Source organism: Alligator mississippiensis, chromosome 3 (assembly GCF_030867095.1).
Source record: "Alligator mississippiensis isolate rAllMis1 chromosome 3, rAllMis1, whole genome shotgun sequence".
Lineage (NCBI taxonomy): Eukaryota > Metazoa > Chordata > Crocodylia > Alligatoridae > Alligator > Alligator mississippiensis.
In genome coordinates, this window is record NC_081826.1 from 178,672,197 (window position 1) to 178,689,854 (window position 17,658).

Consider the following 17,658-nt stretch of genomic DNA (forward strand, 5'->3'; position numbering starts at 1 on the left):
ATGACAATTTTTAAGAGATCAAGGGGCAAAATCAATTTGGACTAGGTTGGCTTTATGATCTTCTGATGGTGCAAACCTGGTCTAAAGCTGCCTTACCTGGTTAGGGCAGAATCACCCCAAAACAAAGGGATCTCTATGTATTTGAGCTGCTCAAAAGACTCTTAAACTATCTTATTCCTCCTCCTTGTAACTGATGCATGTAAAGTGGCTGGGGTATCATTACAGCCTGGGGATCCCCAGGAATCAGAGGAGCAAATTGATAGCCTTCAGACTGCTATTCCTGGAGTCTGAAGACCAATCTGGCACAGAACACCCACAGTCACAGTACCTGGGCTTCATTAAGCATATTCAGGGCAGAACCACCAAAATCAGAGGCAGAAGGTTTAGAAGCACGGAGCATGCATGTAGTTTGTGAACAGCCATAGCTCAGTCCTTCAAGACACTGAGTACTCTAAATTCCCATCCACTTCAAGTGAAGTTTAAAGCACTTGGTACCATACAGTATGGGGCCTGTTGTAACTGCCACCTGCATTTTAAATGGCTCCAAGAAGCTCATTCTCTAATAAGCTAGAAGATCTAATTTTGTGCCTGTACTCGTTGCACTATTAGTTTTAGAAAGAGAAGCTCTTGGCAAGAAATTGCTGGAAAGGGTCTTTTGTTTTTAGTGTAAGTTCACAGCATGTTGAGGATTAGGCTACATTCTGCATTAAATTTTCAAAAACTGATGGGGTTGCAGGCAAGCTTTTTAACCAAGGAAAAATTTAATACCTGTAAAAAGAATAAGTCTAGTGGTTATGGCTACTCACTGCCAGCTAAATTCTTTCCCCATCAGTCCTGATCTCACTAACAGAGTGACACATACATACTGATTATGGGATATTATCCTGAGCAATTTGTTTTCTCACATTTCACAATAACTTTTTGAGCAGGAAGTAATCTGGAGGGAAGAAACAACCATTTCTCTCTGAACTACCCTCTATGCTTTACAATGGATAAACATGTAGACCTTATGCTATCTGGTACACAATAGCTAAAGTAAAAGGAAGATATATTGTAGGTAAAATAAGAATAAGATATTATAGACCTGACTGACCTGGCTGGACAAGGGTCCAAGTTACATTCCTGAAGTTTTGGCTTTGGCTTGATATTTTCAGGGTAGTAGTGACAGTACTGATCAGCTACTACCAGATTGCTCCTCAGATCAAAACACTCAGCAGATGTCAGCTGATAACCTGCAACATCCAAAGACACAAAGTGTGTGTGAGCTCTATGGACACAAAATACAAGCAAGTTCTCTTCTCTCTTATTTTGTGAAGCATTGTCAAAATGCCTGTGGCCTTCAACTTAAAAACAGGCTATTTTATATTATTCCCAATTTACAAAAACATATTTTACAAAGAGTACTCCTGACATTTTGTGTTTTATAATTTAAACGTATCACCATCATTTTTCTAAAAAAAAAGGGCAAACTTGAAATGAAGGATTTTGGAATTACTGAAACAAAAAGCCTTGATTGATGTCAACTCTCTTTTGTCCCTATTGCTTATTATTTGTTTGCCTCTTCCAGCACTGCTTGCACTCTCCTTTCTCCCCTCCCTCCCTTCCCTGGTTTTTTTTTGCAGGGGGCTTCAAATTACTTTCTACTGGATAGACTGTTCTGTGCATGTCCTTTCATAGCATTTGACTGAGTTCAGGCTCATGAAAGCTTATGCATCTCTGATTTAGTTAGTTTATGTGATGCATCTCTACCCTGCCTTCTGCCTGACTTGAGACTAACACAACCACTTCTCTCTGCACTAGGGTAAAACCAATCCTATTTATGCTAGTGGAAAACCAGCATGAGATCAACATTAAGCTAAGAAGGCCCAGCTTTGAAAGGTTTATGCCTAACCTGTCTGTGCAAGTGGGCATGCAGATGGATTTAATTAATGGTTGTAAACTTAAGTGATCATTTAGCTATACAGGTGTAAAATGTTATAGTTTAAATTAAAAAAGCCATCCTGTATCATCCATAGGGCTTTATCCTGAGTTCTGTCCTCTCCTTTCTAGTAGTAATTCTGCTAGGGTAACATTATAGTCAATGTAACTTTTATGGTGATTTGTCCAACTTTTTAAAATAGTTCCAAAACAAAGGAAAGAGGAAAAACCTGCCAAAGAAATGTTGGTACACAATCAAACCATTACCACTGTGTAAATTCCAGCAAGAGCTAAAAAGGGCATCTTTAGAGCTGTTACAGATTGTCTAAATAATTGTTCAAATAATTTTAAATTACTTTACTCACATGGCAAGGTAAATTTGTAAAATATTTATATAGAGACGTAACTAGTGCAGGGTTTAATGAAGTCCACTGGAGGTGTTATTCACTAACAGTGACAGCCAAAACCCACTGACATCAATGACAGCCTTTCAGTTGATTTCACTGGGTGTTAGTTTGGGGTAAAATTCTCAAAAATACTTAAGTTTAGGAGCCAAAGTCATCTTTTCAAAAGTGACTTATGCACTTTGCAACTGGGATTACTACTTGCCTAAAACTGTTTTTGAAAATAGGACGTACAAGCCAACATATGGGCACGGAAAAACCCACATGAGACTAGGAATTACCTTGCAGCTTCCCTGAATGTTTAAGTGGGGGGTGGGGAGTAGAGAGGGGGAGGAGTGAGGATGACAGAGGCCCTCACCCCTACATTGTTACTGAGGAAGCAGAGAGTTATGTCCTGAAGTTCTCAAGACATACTCAGGAGGACATCTTGCCAGGATGGTACTCAAGGAAATATGGATTTTTCTCCCTGAATCCAGAGAGTTGGATAGCAGAGAAGTAGATATAATGTTGTAAAGCACAAATTCAAAGAGGCCAAAATAAAGACAAACCAGTTGTGAAGATTCCTTGGAAACAAAGGCTTATCTCAGCCCTGGCACAGTTCAGTTCAGGGGGAGACAAGTAAAGAAGGCCTTTGTACTCTTAAGTTTTTGTCTCAGATGGTCATAGGAGTAACAGCCCCAGAAGGGCTTGATACAGCAGGCAGAAAGCAGAATGACAAGGGAAGTCCATAGTTTTTCCCTATATTTTCCTAGTCCCCCAAGTCACCTGCAAGATAGAAGTGCTGTAGAAGAAATTGCATCAGATCCAAACCACTGGAGAGTCTCTTTATGTTAAGATCATACATTCATAGATATTTTGGACAGCTTTAGGATGAAAATCTCCTGATGGTGTGGTACTAAGCAGTAGGGCTGTGCAAAGTTTTGGTTTGTGATTCGATTCGGAGAAGATTTGTCTTGATTTGGAGGCTGAATCTCCGAATCCGAATTGAATTGGGAGAAACTTAAAAATTTCCAAATTGATTCAGAGCCTCTGAGGAGGGGCATAGAAACAGCATATAAGCCTCTGTCTGCAGGCTTTCTGTGCCTTTTGTGAGCTGTTTCTGCCTGAGAAACAGTGTCTGAAAGTTACTGGATTGGCTTGGCTTCCTAGTCAGTCTCCTATTACTTTTTGGTTTTGGAAATGATTGGATATAGCTTAGGTGACTAGCTAGAATCCCTCTACTTATCCATTTCTTTCAATTTATATTTTTTCTTCGGTTTTTCCCTCCCAAAACTTTTTAAAAGAAAGCTGTGTTTTCCCTAGCAGTGTGATCCATCACTGTGCAGGGAAGCACACCTTACACATTCACACACATACATTATAGAAGAAGTAGTCAGACATTCATACAAGAAGAAGAGATTATAGTTATTAATATTATTATAGTTATTAGTTACATACAGACTAAAAACAACACAGAAGTCAGATTAACACAACACAGAAGTCAGACACAGTCATAAAAGAAGAGATTATATTAGTTGCACAATACACATAGAACAGTAAACACAACACAGAAGAAGTCACAAATTCAGATTAACATAACAGAAATCAGAGTCACAGAAGAGATCAAATGATATATAGTTATTATTAGTCATACCTACAATCACACTACAGACAACACAGAACTCAAATACAGATTAACACAACACAACACGTCAGAGAGTCATAGAAGAAGAAAAAGAAGAAGATAGATATTTTAGGTACACTACACAACAACACAGAACAGCAAACAAAACACAACACAGAAGAAGTCAGACAAAGTCAGTCATATTTCAGAGAAGACGACGACATATATTCTATTATTAATGACACACAGGCACATTTTCTAGCACAGGAAAGATTAATATGAAGCATTCTGGGAAGTCAGGTGCCAGGTCTTCTGGAAGGTGAGGGAGAGGGGCCAGAGTGGGTAGAGCTAGAGGTAGAACTCCAAGTTCCCCACCCTTGCCCAAACATAGATGCATCCTGTTTCCTGGCACCCATGAGGCTTCTGCTGCCGGTGGAAGCAAGGAGGTAGGAGCAGTACCTGTTCCTGCACCTACACCACCTCCCCTAACTCCAGAAATAGGCACCAGCAGCAGAATAACAGTCTCCTCCACCTCAATTTCATCTGCCAGCATGTGCCTCCCACTGCCAGAGGAGGAATTAGATCTGGAACCAGGGAACCTGAGCGCCCTAGCAAAAGAAATTCTGGGGGCCGAGGGGGAATCTGACTTTGTGCTCCACACCCCTCAACGTTCCCCTAGATCCAGGTCTACTTGTCAGGAAGTAGCCTCAGAAGGGGCTGAGGAGGGAAGTGGCTCAGCTGAGACAGCTCTTCCTGCTGTTGTGCCTCTGCCTGCTGAGGAGGGGGATAAAGCAGAAGCCCCACCCTCAACCCAGAAGCAGGGGACTAGTGTAATGTGGGATCATTTTGAGGTGGCAGATGATCCCAGGTTTGGTATCTGCCAGTACTGCCGAAGGCAGATCAGTCGGGGCAAGATGAAACACTTCACCACCATGGCAATGCTGTTGCATCTCAGGAGGCAGCACCCCCTTGCCCGTCTTCCTCCTCAACCTGGCACCAGTGCAAGTGTGCCCAAAGGGAAGTCCTCTGCTTACTCCAAAGCCCCCATTACCCCAAAGCAGAGGCAGGCCACCCTGGAGTGGTGGGGAAAAGCTGCAAATTGAGGGGGGCACATTGCAAGGGCAAGCAAGATCACCCAGAGCACTGGGGAGATGCTTGCTCTGGATAGCTAGCCCTTCTCCTTAGTTGAGCAGCTAGGATTCAAATGGCTCATGATGCTTGTGGCCCCATCTTGCCAAGTGCTTGCACGCACCACCTTTAGCAGGATGGTGGTGCCCTCCCAGTATGAGGCATGCAGGGAGTACATGAGGGAGGAGCTGCACAAAGCAGGGCCGCAGGTGCCTTGCACTTCACCTCCAACATCTGGAGCAGCCAGGGTGGAGACAACGCCTACAGGGGTGGCTCATTGGGCAAGGAGAGCTCACCCGCAGGTTCATGGTCACCAGAAATGGAGCCAATATTGTCAAGGCCGTCTGTGATGCCAACTTTCTTGGCATCCACTGTGTGGCACACAGGCTGCACCTCATAGTCAGGGATGCCTTGGAGGGGGACAGGGCTGCCAGGGATGGTGCCATCACTACCTCCCAGCTCATTTCCAAATGCAAGAAGGTGGCAGGCTACTTCCACAGCAGCATCAAGGGGGGCAAGATGCTGCGGGACAAACAGACAGAGCTGAGCATCCCGCGGCACAAAATCATGCAGGATGTGGAGACTTGGTGGAACTCCACATACATGATGCTGGAAAGGCTGGTGGAGCAACACAAGGCCATCCATGAGATGGCCTTGCTCGGGGAGACTGGGATCAGCAGTCCCCTTAACAGAGCTGAATGGGATACCATCTCCCAGATAGTGGTGGTCCTCAAGCCCTCAGCACTGCCGATGCTCTCCTTAGCCAAGTGATCCCTGTAATGAGGGAACTTGAGAACCAAATGGATAAGTTCCAGGAGATCAGTGTTCCTGGAAGGGGCAAGCTGCTGTCACCAGGCATGCAGGTACAGGTGAGGCGGCTGAAGGAGGGCATCAGGAGACGGCTGGATCTCTTGTGGTCCAGAATGGTCCACATCCTGTGGGGCATGTGTGACCCAAGGGTGAAGAGGAGCATGTGCACTGACAGCACCAAAACCCTTGAACACTGGACACAGGTGCTGGTAAAAAAGAGTCAGGGAGGCAAAAGGACAGAGGCAAGGGGATGTGGAAGAGGGGGATCCACTTTCCCATGCCAGCACTCCCACCACCAGCACCTCCCAGTCTCCTCTATCTCACCAACTGCCAATGTGGGCCAAGGGAATGGCTTCAATACTGCGGTCCAAGTGCACCAGACCCCAGCCTCAGGGAGGAAGCACTGAGGCTTCAGTGTCTACCCTATCTCGCTGAGGACGTGGAGCTGCTGGACTGCGACTCCTTGGCCTACTGGGCAAGCCGCAGCCAGATGAGGCAGGATGTGGCCATGGTTGTCTGTGAACACCAGTCCTGTCCACCAACCAGTGTTCCGAGCGAGAGGGTGTTCAGCATTGCTGGGGACATTGTGACACCCCATCGCACCTGCTTGGATCCTGGTTTGGTAAAGCAGCTGGTGTTCTTGAAGATGAATCTGCAGCTGGAGTTCCCCAAGCTTCACTTGAAGACACACTGAGTACCACCCTCCTCACTGCATCTGTACCTATTTCCATTTTATTTTTTTATACCAGTTATTGCCCCACTCTCAGAGCTGGAGGGGCACTGGTGATGAGGTTAGGTGCTTGTTTGAATTTACAAACCACTTTTCAGAGCCGAGCCTATGAACTTCACTTCAGCAGCCTCCTAGGTAGTCGGTACAGAAACCCATGGAATTCTGACACACTGCAACCTGCCAGACATCTGACTCCCCAGGTGCCTCTGCACTTCTACATGCACTGCTACATCCCCTTTCCCCCCTCTCCCCCCCAGCCTGTCCCTCACCCCCTGACGCCTCCATTTCCAATTTCACTGACTGGCTTTCTGGCCTGCATTGCACGCCAGCCTCTGGCTTCTTTACTATTCCTTCCATCCAGGAACAGCACATGGACACAACAAGTGCAGGTGCTTCCTCGGCCTGACGATGGGTTTTTCAACCCAAAAGCTTGCTAAGATATATTTCTCTAACTATTCTCTAACTATTCGAGGGGGGGGGGGGGATTTAAATAATAAAAATATAAACATAAAAACACAACACAAGTTCCCCAGACCCTCTACATTTATATCCTTGAAACTTGGCAGGCGTTGTGGTCTCAGCAGGGGCTAGCTTGCTTGCAGTTTTCACCCCACTGTGACTTAACACACACATGTGACATGATTTTTGCTTTCATGACTTAGGTGCAGGGGTTTCTGGGAAACTGCACCTCAATCTCTTCGAAACTTGGCAGGCTTCATGCCCTCAGAAGTAGCTACTGTCTTTGCAAATTTCATCTAAATCAGCCAAAACATGACAAAGTTATAGATATTTCAGTGATTCCCATTATACTCTATGGCCAAAACTCCATATCTCTCTGAATCAGCACCAAATCTTCTGAAGACAATTTGGTCAAATCAATTTGGAACAGTGATCTGAATCAAATTGCTGGCCTCCAAATCGGCCAAATCTTAATTGAATACTTCCCTATTCATACAGGCCTACAAAGCAGCCCCACACCCACCAGGACCTGGGAAAAAGATTTACTATGAAATAGCTGTACCATTCACTATGACTACATGGACTTCAAAGTTTGAGAAAGGATGGAACTGAGGGGACGCTGTTCCAAAATGCAGGCTCCTATCACTGAAGAGAAAGGAGAATGTCAAGCATCAATTTTGCATAGGCTAGCCACAGAAGGCAACTGCTATACAACTGAACATGGCTGACCTCTATCTAGTAGGTAGGATGCATCTCTAACACACACACACAATACTAGCTACAGAATATAGCTGTGATTTATTACCTCCTCCACAGGATGCTGAACAAGGAAAAAAATCTGTTTCCCTCCATCGGTGAATGATGGGCTGGTAGAAGATGAACTGCACTGTACTATCAGCAGTACCGCCGTAGTGAACCTGAAAAAATGCAATGCCAAAGGTAAACGCACCAAACATAATAGCATTAATATCCTGTGGAAACATTTTGCAGCAAAGATCTTGTAAATACAACATACTACATGAAATACTAGAGATATTTTGTAATTAGAAAGCAAGAGGCACCAGTGGAATAATGCCTGTTGAAAGAGAGATTGAAACCCTGAATGAAATGGCACTTGCACAGTGAGTGAGTCAGAATCAGGCACTTTTACACATGGTCTGGGGGTGGGGAGATGCCAAAGCATCTTGTGTATCAGCATCCCTCTGCTGCACAATGGCAGTGAGGGCACTTGAACTAAAGCCGATTCAACAAGCTTTAATTTAGTTTAAGTGCCCCTTCCACCATTTTGAAGTGGTGGGAGGCTGATACACAAGATGCAGGAGGCTGCTGGAGCGTGGTAATTGCCGTGCTCCAGCAGACTCAATTAATCAAGTCTGCTTTGACATGCTCTAATTACAGCATGTCAGAGTAGCCTCCATGCTTGTGTACAGGCACCCACAGAATCATAGAAAAATGAGGGTTGGAGGGACCTCAGGAGAACATCTAGTCCACCCCTGCTCAAAGCAGGACCATCCCCAACTAGATCATCCCAACCAAGACTTTATCTAGTTAATGTTGCCCTACCTGTTTTACAGCCTGCATTTTGTAATGACAGTATAAGGATTATAATTATTAGGTAACTTTACAGAAAGGTACTTCACAGAGGACCTGAACCTCATGATACCTGGAGATCAACTGCTGGGATATGCTAGGATATGAAACAAAGTATGTTTTTCCTACTTCACTCAAATAAAGGTTAGATGTTTCCAGGGAGCAGCTTCTTTAAAACAAAAGGGTTTGTACTCTACTGTACAAGCACAGGCCTAAAAAGGAAGACGGAAGGCTATAACAGAAAAATACACAAGGAAAAAAAGAACAGGCGTAATTATCAACACTGTTTAACAGCCAGAAAAGAGAAAAATATTTAAACTACATCAACCTTCTACCATTAGGCAGATCAAATTCTTCAGTGTTTCAGGACTATCTCTTGTTTTGTCCACAACATGCTCTCTCCTTTTCTCATTCTTTCCTGTGATACTGTTTTAATTATAAACTAGCTGAAGGGTGGCCAAACCATGGCTCTTGAGTCACACATGGCTCTTAGGCAGTTTAAATGCATCTTCTGAAGGAAGAGTAGTAGTTAAATAACAGCATTCTTTTTTCTTCCTGTTCTTTATTTTCTATGTATTTATCTTCTTTGGTTTTTATTAATTATAAGAAGCCATTTAGCAAATTAGTATTTGAGTTGAGGTGTTGCACATAGACCACTGACTTGAGGCATCCACATCTTGAAAATATTTAATTCCGTGGCTCTCAGTCATGTCAAGATATTGGTTTGCGGCTAGAAAATTTAGAGGAAGTTTGGCTATCTTTTTCATTTCATTTCGAGTTTGCAACTGCAATTTGTCCTTGGCTGTGGCCAAACAAATTCACTGAATTTTATTGCATGATTGTGCTTTCTGTATCCTTATCCTGGGTCATCTGGACAGATTCGCTGGCATCAGTTGGAATGCTTGAGTGCTAATGGTCCCAAAGGGTTGAAAGGAGGTGAGGTTACTAGGCATAAGAACATAAGAAATGCCAAAATGGGTCAGACCAATGGTCCATCTAGCTCAGTATTCTGTCTCCAACACTGGCAGAAATGGATGCTATAGACAGAGAGCACTAAACCAAATGTCTCTGTAGTGATCTATCCCCTACTAAATACCTTCCCTGGCATCCACCATTATCAAGAGATACCAGAGGACACATCTTCAACCATTCTGTTCAATAGCCAGTAATAAATATATGAGTTTATCCAGTCCCTTTTTGAACCTGGCTATGCTATCTGCCTCCCCCTCATGTGGCCATGAATTCCATAAGTTAACTAACATTGAATAAAAAGTACTTTCTCTTGTTAGTTTTAAAACAGTCACCTACTAATTTCAGCCAGTGCCCCCTAGTTCTAGTATTCTGGGACTTGGTGAACAACAGATCCTGTTTACTTGGTCCACACCCTTCATGATTTTATAGGCCTCTGTCATATCCCCATTAGCCTTCTCCTGTCAATACTGAAGAATCCAATCCTTTTTAGTGTGGGAACTGCACTGTGCCCCCGATCATTTTTGTTGCCCTTCTCTGTACTTTTTCTAGTTCTACTACATCCTTTTAAAGATATGAGGACTAAAACTGTGCATAGTATTCGAGATGTGGGCACATCATGGATTTGTATAATGGCATGATGATGTTCTTCATTTTGTTTTCAGTTCCCTTCTTAATGATGCCCAACATTTTATTAGCTCTTTTGGTTGCCACTATATACTGACATTTTAGAGAACTATCTATAATGATTCTAAGGTCTCTGCCCGAGTTCTAGTTCAGAACCCAATATTGTGTATGTTATAGCTGAGGTTATTTTTCCCCAGGTGCATTACCTTGAATTGTTGACACTGGAATTCATCTGCCATTTTTTTTGCAAACTCACCTGATGAGATTTTTTTTGTAGCTCCTCTCCATCAGTTTGGGACTTGACTACGTGGAATAATTTGGTATTATCTGCAAACCTGGAGATTTCACTATGCACCCCATTTCCAGATCAGTGATGAAAATAGGGACCAACACACATCGCTGTGGGACCCCACTTTTGACCCCCTGTATCTTACAAAGTGACCATAGGCATTGGGAAGTCCTGAAACCATTTTCTTAATCTCAGTGATGCCTCTAATCCTAACAGGTCTGAGGGGGCAGGTCTGCCCTGCCAATGTGATATAGAAGCCCCCTATTGTGGGAAGTGTATTTTCCCCATAGATGGGCAGAAACATGATCACAAACCACAGTAAGTCCCGATTTGCACGAAAAGGGAAGGAGGAACACAGAAATGCTGTAGAATATTGCAGGGGCTACAAGAGTTCTAGTCCACTGAGAGTGCGCAGGTCTTTTCTAATTAAACACTGATGTAAATTCCCAACAGAAAAAAAATACAGCTGTAGCAATACAGGTTCCTCAGCAAATGGGAGGCCTCTTGTATGGATTAATATCATTTAGTTTTGTATGTCAGAAACAGGATATCTAATTCCTTGTGCTAGGATAGTGCATTAATCATACTCTTCAGAAATACCTTTCTTAGCTCACAAAAGCCTAGTGTGCTCCTGGGATAAATGCAGTATCATGCTGGAAGTCATTAACAACGGTCTCTCTAATTTGAGCTCACTGAAATTATATCACTGGGGAGAATTTACTCTTCCTCTTTATTTTAAAGATAAACAATACTGTTTAAACCAAAAAGATCCACTCAGCTGTGCAGTCTTAGGTGGAATGTGATAAATGAGAAGAGAGATTACACAGGGTTTAGCATAAAGGAGGAGGGAAAGGTTTCACATCAAAAGGAAGGAAGGCATAATAGTCCATCTCCCCACAAATTATCCTTGTGTGTCTGTATGACTGTCTGTCTTTTCTGAGACAAAGGAGATGCAGATCTTTTCCAGAGAGAAGTAGAAGTCACCTGACTAGCCATGACAACTACACGGGTGGGAAGGAATCACAATGAGCTACAGATACAAACTAGATACTTCTTAAATGAGCAAGGTGAAAGAATCAGAGGCAGCAGTGTTCATTTTGTTTAATGAGAACTATAAGCATGGGAAGAACAGGTATGTGCTGATTCCATGCAGCAAAAATCTCACCATGGTTTTGTCTGAAAATTTGTTAAAGCTGAAAGCCTTGATCCATCAGAAAAACATCAGAGGCTGCCTAAGCTACACAACACATGCTGACTCTAGGGCAGGTGAAACGCATCAGAAAACAGGTTGGCTTGCTGCATGAGGCTAACTTCCACCCTCATATGCTAAACTGAAGGACTGGGAAAATTGTGAACCTGCCCTACCCCTATATTTACCTCTTCCAGACCTTACTCAGGTGCTGGGAAATACTAGCTTCCATCAAAAGAGAAAATAATGTTTTTTAAAACACTAATTAGAAGAACCCTTTAACTGCTGCTTATTTGTTGTGCAGTCTCTTGGGACACCATTAATGCTTAAACCAAGAAAATAGCATTTACTACTACATTGCTATTAAGTTAACCACTACTTAAGTGAAAAGTATTAAAGGCCAGGCAGCAGATGAGATGATAATTTATATTCTCAAAGCTCACTGAAGTCTAATAGGAACTGAGGGAACTCAGGATGCCAGAAAAGTGTCCAGCACCTGGAAGGAAAAAGCACTAACAGAAGAACATCATGATGTTTTGCAAAGATGCAACCAAATGCATAGGTTCAGTTTTGTCCAGCAGAAATCAATGCTATACTTACTGATTGATGTTTTCCTGCTTCTCGGAAAGCAAAAAAAGGGCCCCGGCAATCAATTCTCACCTGCATTTGTTTATTTAAACTGTTTTTATAAATGATCTCTCAAAGTCAAGCCCATGCTACAGCATGGGTGTGCACCAGCTGCTCATTTCTCTGATGAATTAATACATTTTGGCTCTGATAAAATAGAATATTAATTTGGTAATAACTGTAGGATCCCAAATGAAAACCAACAAATAACCTGAGTTTTGGAGCACAACATTAGCATAGCATTTTGAAGCAATTAGCATTTTCTTCTGTATCATCTAGCAGCAGACTAAAATATCATGCTTTGCCTCTTCATTGTACTGATCCATCCCTTTAGTTTCAAACAAAATTAATCCACAAAATTAAACACAAACAAAAAAACCTGTTTGGCTTTGGCACCATGCTATCCTGCTATTTATTTACATTTCTTGTAGATCACAATTGTGTGACCTGCAGGACTGAATTACCATGTTTACTTTGACAACTGTGGTGTTAAATAAACTAGCCATAATGAATTCATCTTTACCTGCTCTTCAAACAGTTTTTGCTGTGAGAGAGAATGTTATACCATAATGGCTGCTTTCTATAATATGCACACACTTTATAGGTTTTGTGTACGTGCATACACACATGAATGTGTACTGGGAGATTATCTTTGCTTTTTCTGTATAATCCAAACCACAGGGTATATTATCTTTTGTCCTGTCAAGTTTGATCTGGTCTGTTATGATCTCACTCTGTTTTCACCATCCCTGCTGTAAAAAGTTCTAAAGGATTTTTCTTCATCACCACCACAGATGCTTTTGCAAGTGCCAAGTCTCAGACCATCAGATTTGATTTCTTATAGTAGGCTGAATAGTAGGTTAAACCCTTATATAAAATAACGAGCAACAAAAAGAGGAAAAAGAGCTATCCACATCTGGCATATGCAATTTTGACTTTATGTTAATAAAAACCAAAAAAAATGGCAATACTCTTTTGCACAATACTTTCCTTTCTACAGTTCCAGAGTTTTAATATTCCTAATTGTATGTAATGACACTTTATGTTTAAAGTTAACTGGGGCACGTAAGGAACTATTTATTCTTTATATACAAAGTAGAAGTGGGATTTATACAAGGAAAGAAACAATTTAAGGGGGTAATTTAAATAAAATTAAAAGCACAAAGTCTACAGACTTCTAGAGATTCTGGATATTTTCAAATGCAGAGTATAGACAGGACAACAGAACAATTCCTTAAACTTGTCTTCTTCCCTTTGTAGAAGGGGTATGTAGCCACTGAGCAAGGGACATGAAGTACTCGCATGGTCCACCTTTGGCTCCATCCCTTTCAATTTTAAAGATCCCTTTGGACAGGTAGAGCCTTGCTGACAGAAGAAAGCTTCTTTTGGTTCCTGTCTTTGCCTTTTTTTTTTTTTTTTTTAATGTCAGAAGATTCTCCATAAAAAATGACATAAAATGCCTGCAGTTCACCAACAACTGGGCACAAGATTTTTGTAGATCATAGACACTGACTTCATGGGTGCTTCAGGATTCAAGCACACACTGAAAAATATTAGTGGGTGCTCAGCAATTACAAAACACATTGGGTGAGCTGGGTTGAAGTAATGCACTGCCTCTTCTGGGCATGCGTGGGGCTCAGCGCGGGAACGCAAAAATATGGCACCCGCTGGCTGCAACCGGTGGGTTGCGTGTGGGGTACGGTGACCCCGGCCCCAGTGAGGGGGCGGCCCCAGTGAGAGGGGGCAGTGGTGAGAGCAACCAGTGGGTTGTGTAGCCCCGGTGTGAGGGGGCACTAGTGAAAGCAGCCCCAAGAGAGGGGGCAATGATGAGAGTCCCATTTAAGGGGGGAGGTGTGTGGCAGTGCACTGTGTGGGCCTGCCACTTGCAACCAGTGGGTTGCGTAGCCCTGGTATGAGGGGGCGGTAGTGTGAGAGGCCCCAGTGTGAAGGGGGCCAGCGACGAGGAGCCCGAGAGGGGCCGTACATCGAGCCCGGTAGAAGGCCAGCACAACAATAGGCCTCGAGGGGGCAGGGTCCTGCGGTGGTCAGCCCGAAGGGGAGAGAACCCTCGACTGGCCCAAGCTGGGGCCAGGACCAGGATGGTCAAAAGGGCCAGGGGCCCACCGCGAGGGATGCCCAAGAGCCGGGGGCCTTGGGTCCTGACTGGCCTTGAGGTGGGCCAGGGCAAGAGGCCAAAGGTTCCGGGGGAACCACACCCGAGAGGGGAAAGTAGCTTTGGGAGAAGGAACAGCAGGACGGTGAGCCCAATTAAGAAAGGGTAGCAGTGTGTGGGGCCTAGAAGACCGGGGGCTCGATAAGAAGAGAGGCCCCAGCGAGGGGGCAGTCATGATTTAAGGAGGGGAGGTGTGTGGCAGAGCACAGGGTGTCTCTGCCACTTTAAGGGCCTGGAGCCGGCAGCCTCCAGGTGCCTGATTAGGGCAGCCATTTTGAGGCTTAGGCTGCCTATATAAACAAGGCAGTTTGGCTGCAGGAGGTCAGGCAGCAACATTGCCTGGCTGTAGGGCTGCTGTGAACAACCTGGAGGTAAGGGGGAGCTGCAAGGGGATGGTTAAGAGGCTCCTGGTCCTGGGCATGACCTGAAACTGCACCCTGCTGGGAGTGGGTGGTCTGGTGGGGCTCTCAGTGGCGCAGGAGCCCCCAGGAAATGCCAGGCCAGTTACTACCCTGGTGAAAGGCGGGTTGGGGTGCCTTAACCCCTAGCTCCCACCAGCACTGGGTAGGTTACCCATGTGTTTGTTGGAGGGCCTAGAGGGCCAGTGTTGTGAGGGGCCCAGAGAGGGCAGACCCCGAGAGTGGGAGTGATGTGGGCGAGGTGCTGCAATTGCCCTCGAGAGGACGGGGAGTAGTGGCATAGCGAGGCCCAGTGACAGAGTGAGCGGCTAGAGAGACCTAGCCCGAAGGGGAGAGTACCCTCGACTGGCCCAAGCTGGGGCCAGGACTATGGTAGTCAAAAGGGCCAGGGGCCCACCGCGAGGGACGCCCAAGAGCCGGGGGCCTGGGGTCCCGACTGGCCTGGAGGTGGGCCAGGGCAGGTAGCCGAAGGTTCCAGGGGAACCACACCTGAGAGGGGAATATAGCTTCGGGGGGGCTAGGTAGCCCGGATGAAGGTGGAGTGGCTGCCTGATAGGAAGGATCAGAGAGGGGTCCTGTTAGGATGATTCTGGGGCCCAGTATGGGGCCGGTGATTATAGTAACACCATGATGCCATCTGTGAGGCTTGGGCTGCGGTATTAGGGGAGGTCGGAGCCGCAGAGTGCCCCCTAGCATCGGGGCATTACAATGGGCAGCCTCCCGCTTAATTGACATCGATATCTGAATCAATTATCATCAGAGGCGTGGCGGGCGAGATAAGCGGGCGGTTGCCCGGAGACAAGTGGGCAGGCCACAAAGAACTCGGCCCTGAGTAGGCCTCCTGTCATGGTGACAGGCAGGCAGGCCACAGAGCTCGGCCCCAGGAGGCTCCCTGTCACACTGGCAAAAACCAAAGTCACCGCCTGTGCTGTAGGCCATCTACACACTCATGAACAAGTGGTCAACCTTGAACTGGACTGAAACTACAATTTCATCAGATTACTTTCTGCAATTATTAAATGCACATTTTAAAGCTTATTTAAACCAAAGCTTTCCACAAAACCGCAAGTTATCAGGTTCAAGTCCTTGCTTGAATTTTATTACTGAACCCAAGCAAAGAATTGGTGGGAAAGTGAATTTAAAAGGGTGAGACAGGAAACTGTACTGAAGAGCCTACACTACACAAAACAGAATTTGAGAACGTAATTTTTGCATTTACAATATGGCAGCAGAGCTTTTTGTTACAAGATCATGTAACTCAAATCAAGATGAAAACCAAGAAAAGCAGAAAAATACCTGTAAAAGTCATTAGCAGATATTCACTAATTCTGCAATAGTTTCCAGGATGCAGTTTTTCTTTGTTAGAAAGTATTTATCTTGGGGAAAATGTGTCCTTGTTCAGAGGAATAATATGCCTTAGGATTTACTTAAATCCAATTTGAAAGTTTAAATGCTTAACAAGTTTTTCCTGACCCACATATTCCTCCCAGTAATGACTGGTTGAACCCCAGAAGGTAAGGAATTTGGAAATGGCTGAACAAAAGCCAGGCTACAGGCTCACTAGATGGACTTTGGTCGGCAAAGCTAATACATACTATTTAATTGCAATTATTCATTGTACTGGACATAGCATTGTACTTATAAGAGTATACATAGCATAGTTTTTATGAGTATTACGTAGATTAAGATTCTATGAAATCCAAAGATAATAACAGCATTGCATTAGACACCATACAATCAAATAAAAAAATACAACTTGCCCTAGTGATTATTGTGCATATTGATAAAATTATGCTACTATATTCTGCACAGTATTCTGCTACTATATCTTTACTGCTGGTTACAGCAGATGAAAAATATGAACTAGAAAATAATGAGGTTCTAGTGCAGTGATTCTCAACCAGGATGCCAGGTGCCACAGGGTGACACACAATGTTAGCACTGCTAGATGCGTCAATGTGATTCACAAGATCAATTCAGAGTTTTCAAATCAAAATCCATGGTTGTGGTCTTTCTGAGTTCTTTGCAACAAAGATTGTTCTGTTATTTTTCTGTAGGCAAAAAAAGAGGTGAAAATGAAGAGCTGGCATTTTCCAGGGGGTACTTGAAGTCTATCCAGGAGTGTCTCAAGTCTAAGAAGGTTGAGACTCACCATTGCAGTGTTTTATTACTTGAACTCTTTAATATTAAAAGTAGAAAAATAAAATAATATTTGAGGTACAAAGCTATGTCTATAACTTTTCTTTTTGGAAGACACTACTCCATAACATTTGCCATTTTTCACTAAGACTATCTCATAATTTTTCCTAAAAGTTGTCCTGGCAAACTATAAACGAAGAACTAGACTATTTCAGAAAACACGAACAACAATCTAAAGTCAAGATTAAGACTGGATTTTTCTCAACCAGACATTTTGGACTTGATGAAAGAATGACTGGGTGAAATTCTATGGCTGTGTTATGTGGAAAGTCAGACTAGATGATATGAATGAGTTCATTGAAGATATTCTTTTCCACATTTACTCTGACACAAGGTAACCGACTAGAGATGACTATAGCAGTATGTATGATTTGAAATAAGCGGACATGGATAACTTCTGTATTACAATCATGTCTGGGAGGCTGGCTCAACATAGCTGAAGGCTGACCCTTCCCTGCAGTCCTTCTATTGCTCTGTCTTTGTAGATAGTAAGATAGAGGGGAAGCAGAAGCACAGATGACTTAT

General features: G+C 43.8%; 1 protein-coding gene across 2 annotated transcripts in view; it reads right to left on the reverse strand.

The window, feature by feature from the left end:
* The window catches only part of LOC102561753 (ADAMTS-like protein 1), a 744,302-nt gene that overhangs the window by 30,062 nt on the left and 696,582 nt on the right, over positions 1–17,658 (reverse strand). For both annotated transcript variants that reach the window (XM_019483696.2, XM_059724687.1), the window contains exons 10-11: positions 7,857–7,968; positions 1,094–1,232 (exon numbers count right to left, since the gene is read on the reverse strand). In XM_019483696.2, the coding sequence (XP_019339241.2) occupies positions 1,094–1,232; positions 7,857–7,968 (251 nt within the window). The remainder of the gene's footprint in view (positions 1–1,093; positions 1,233–7,856; positions 7,969–17,658) is intronic.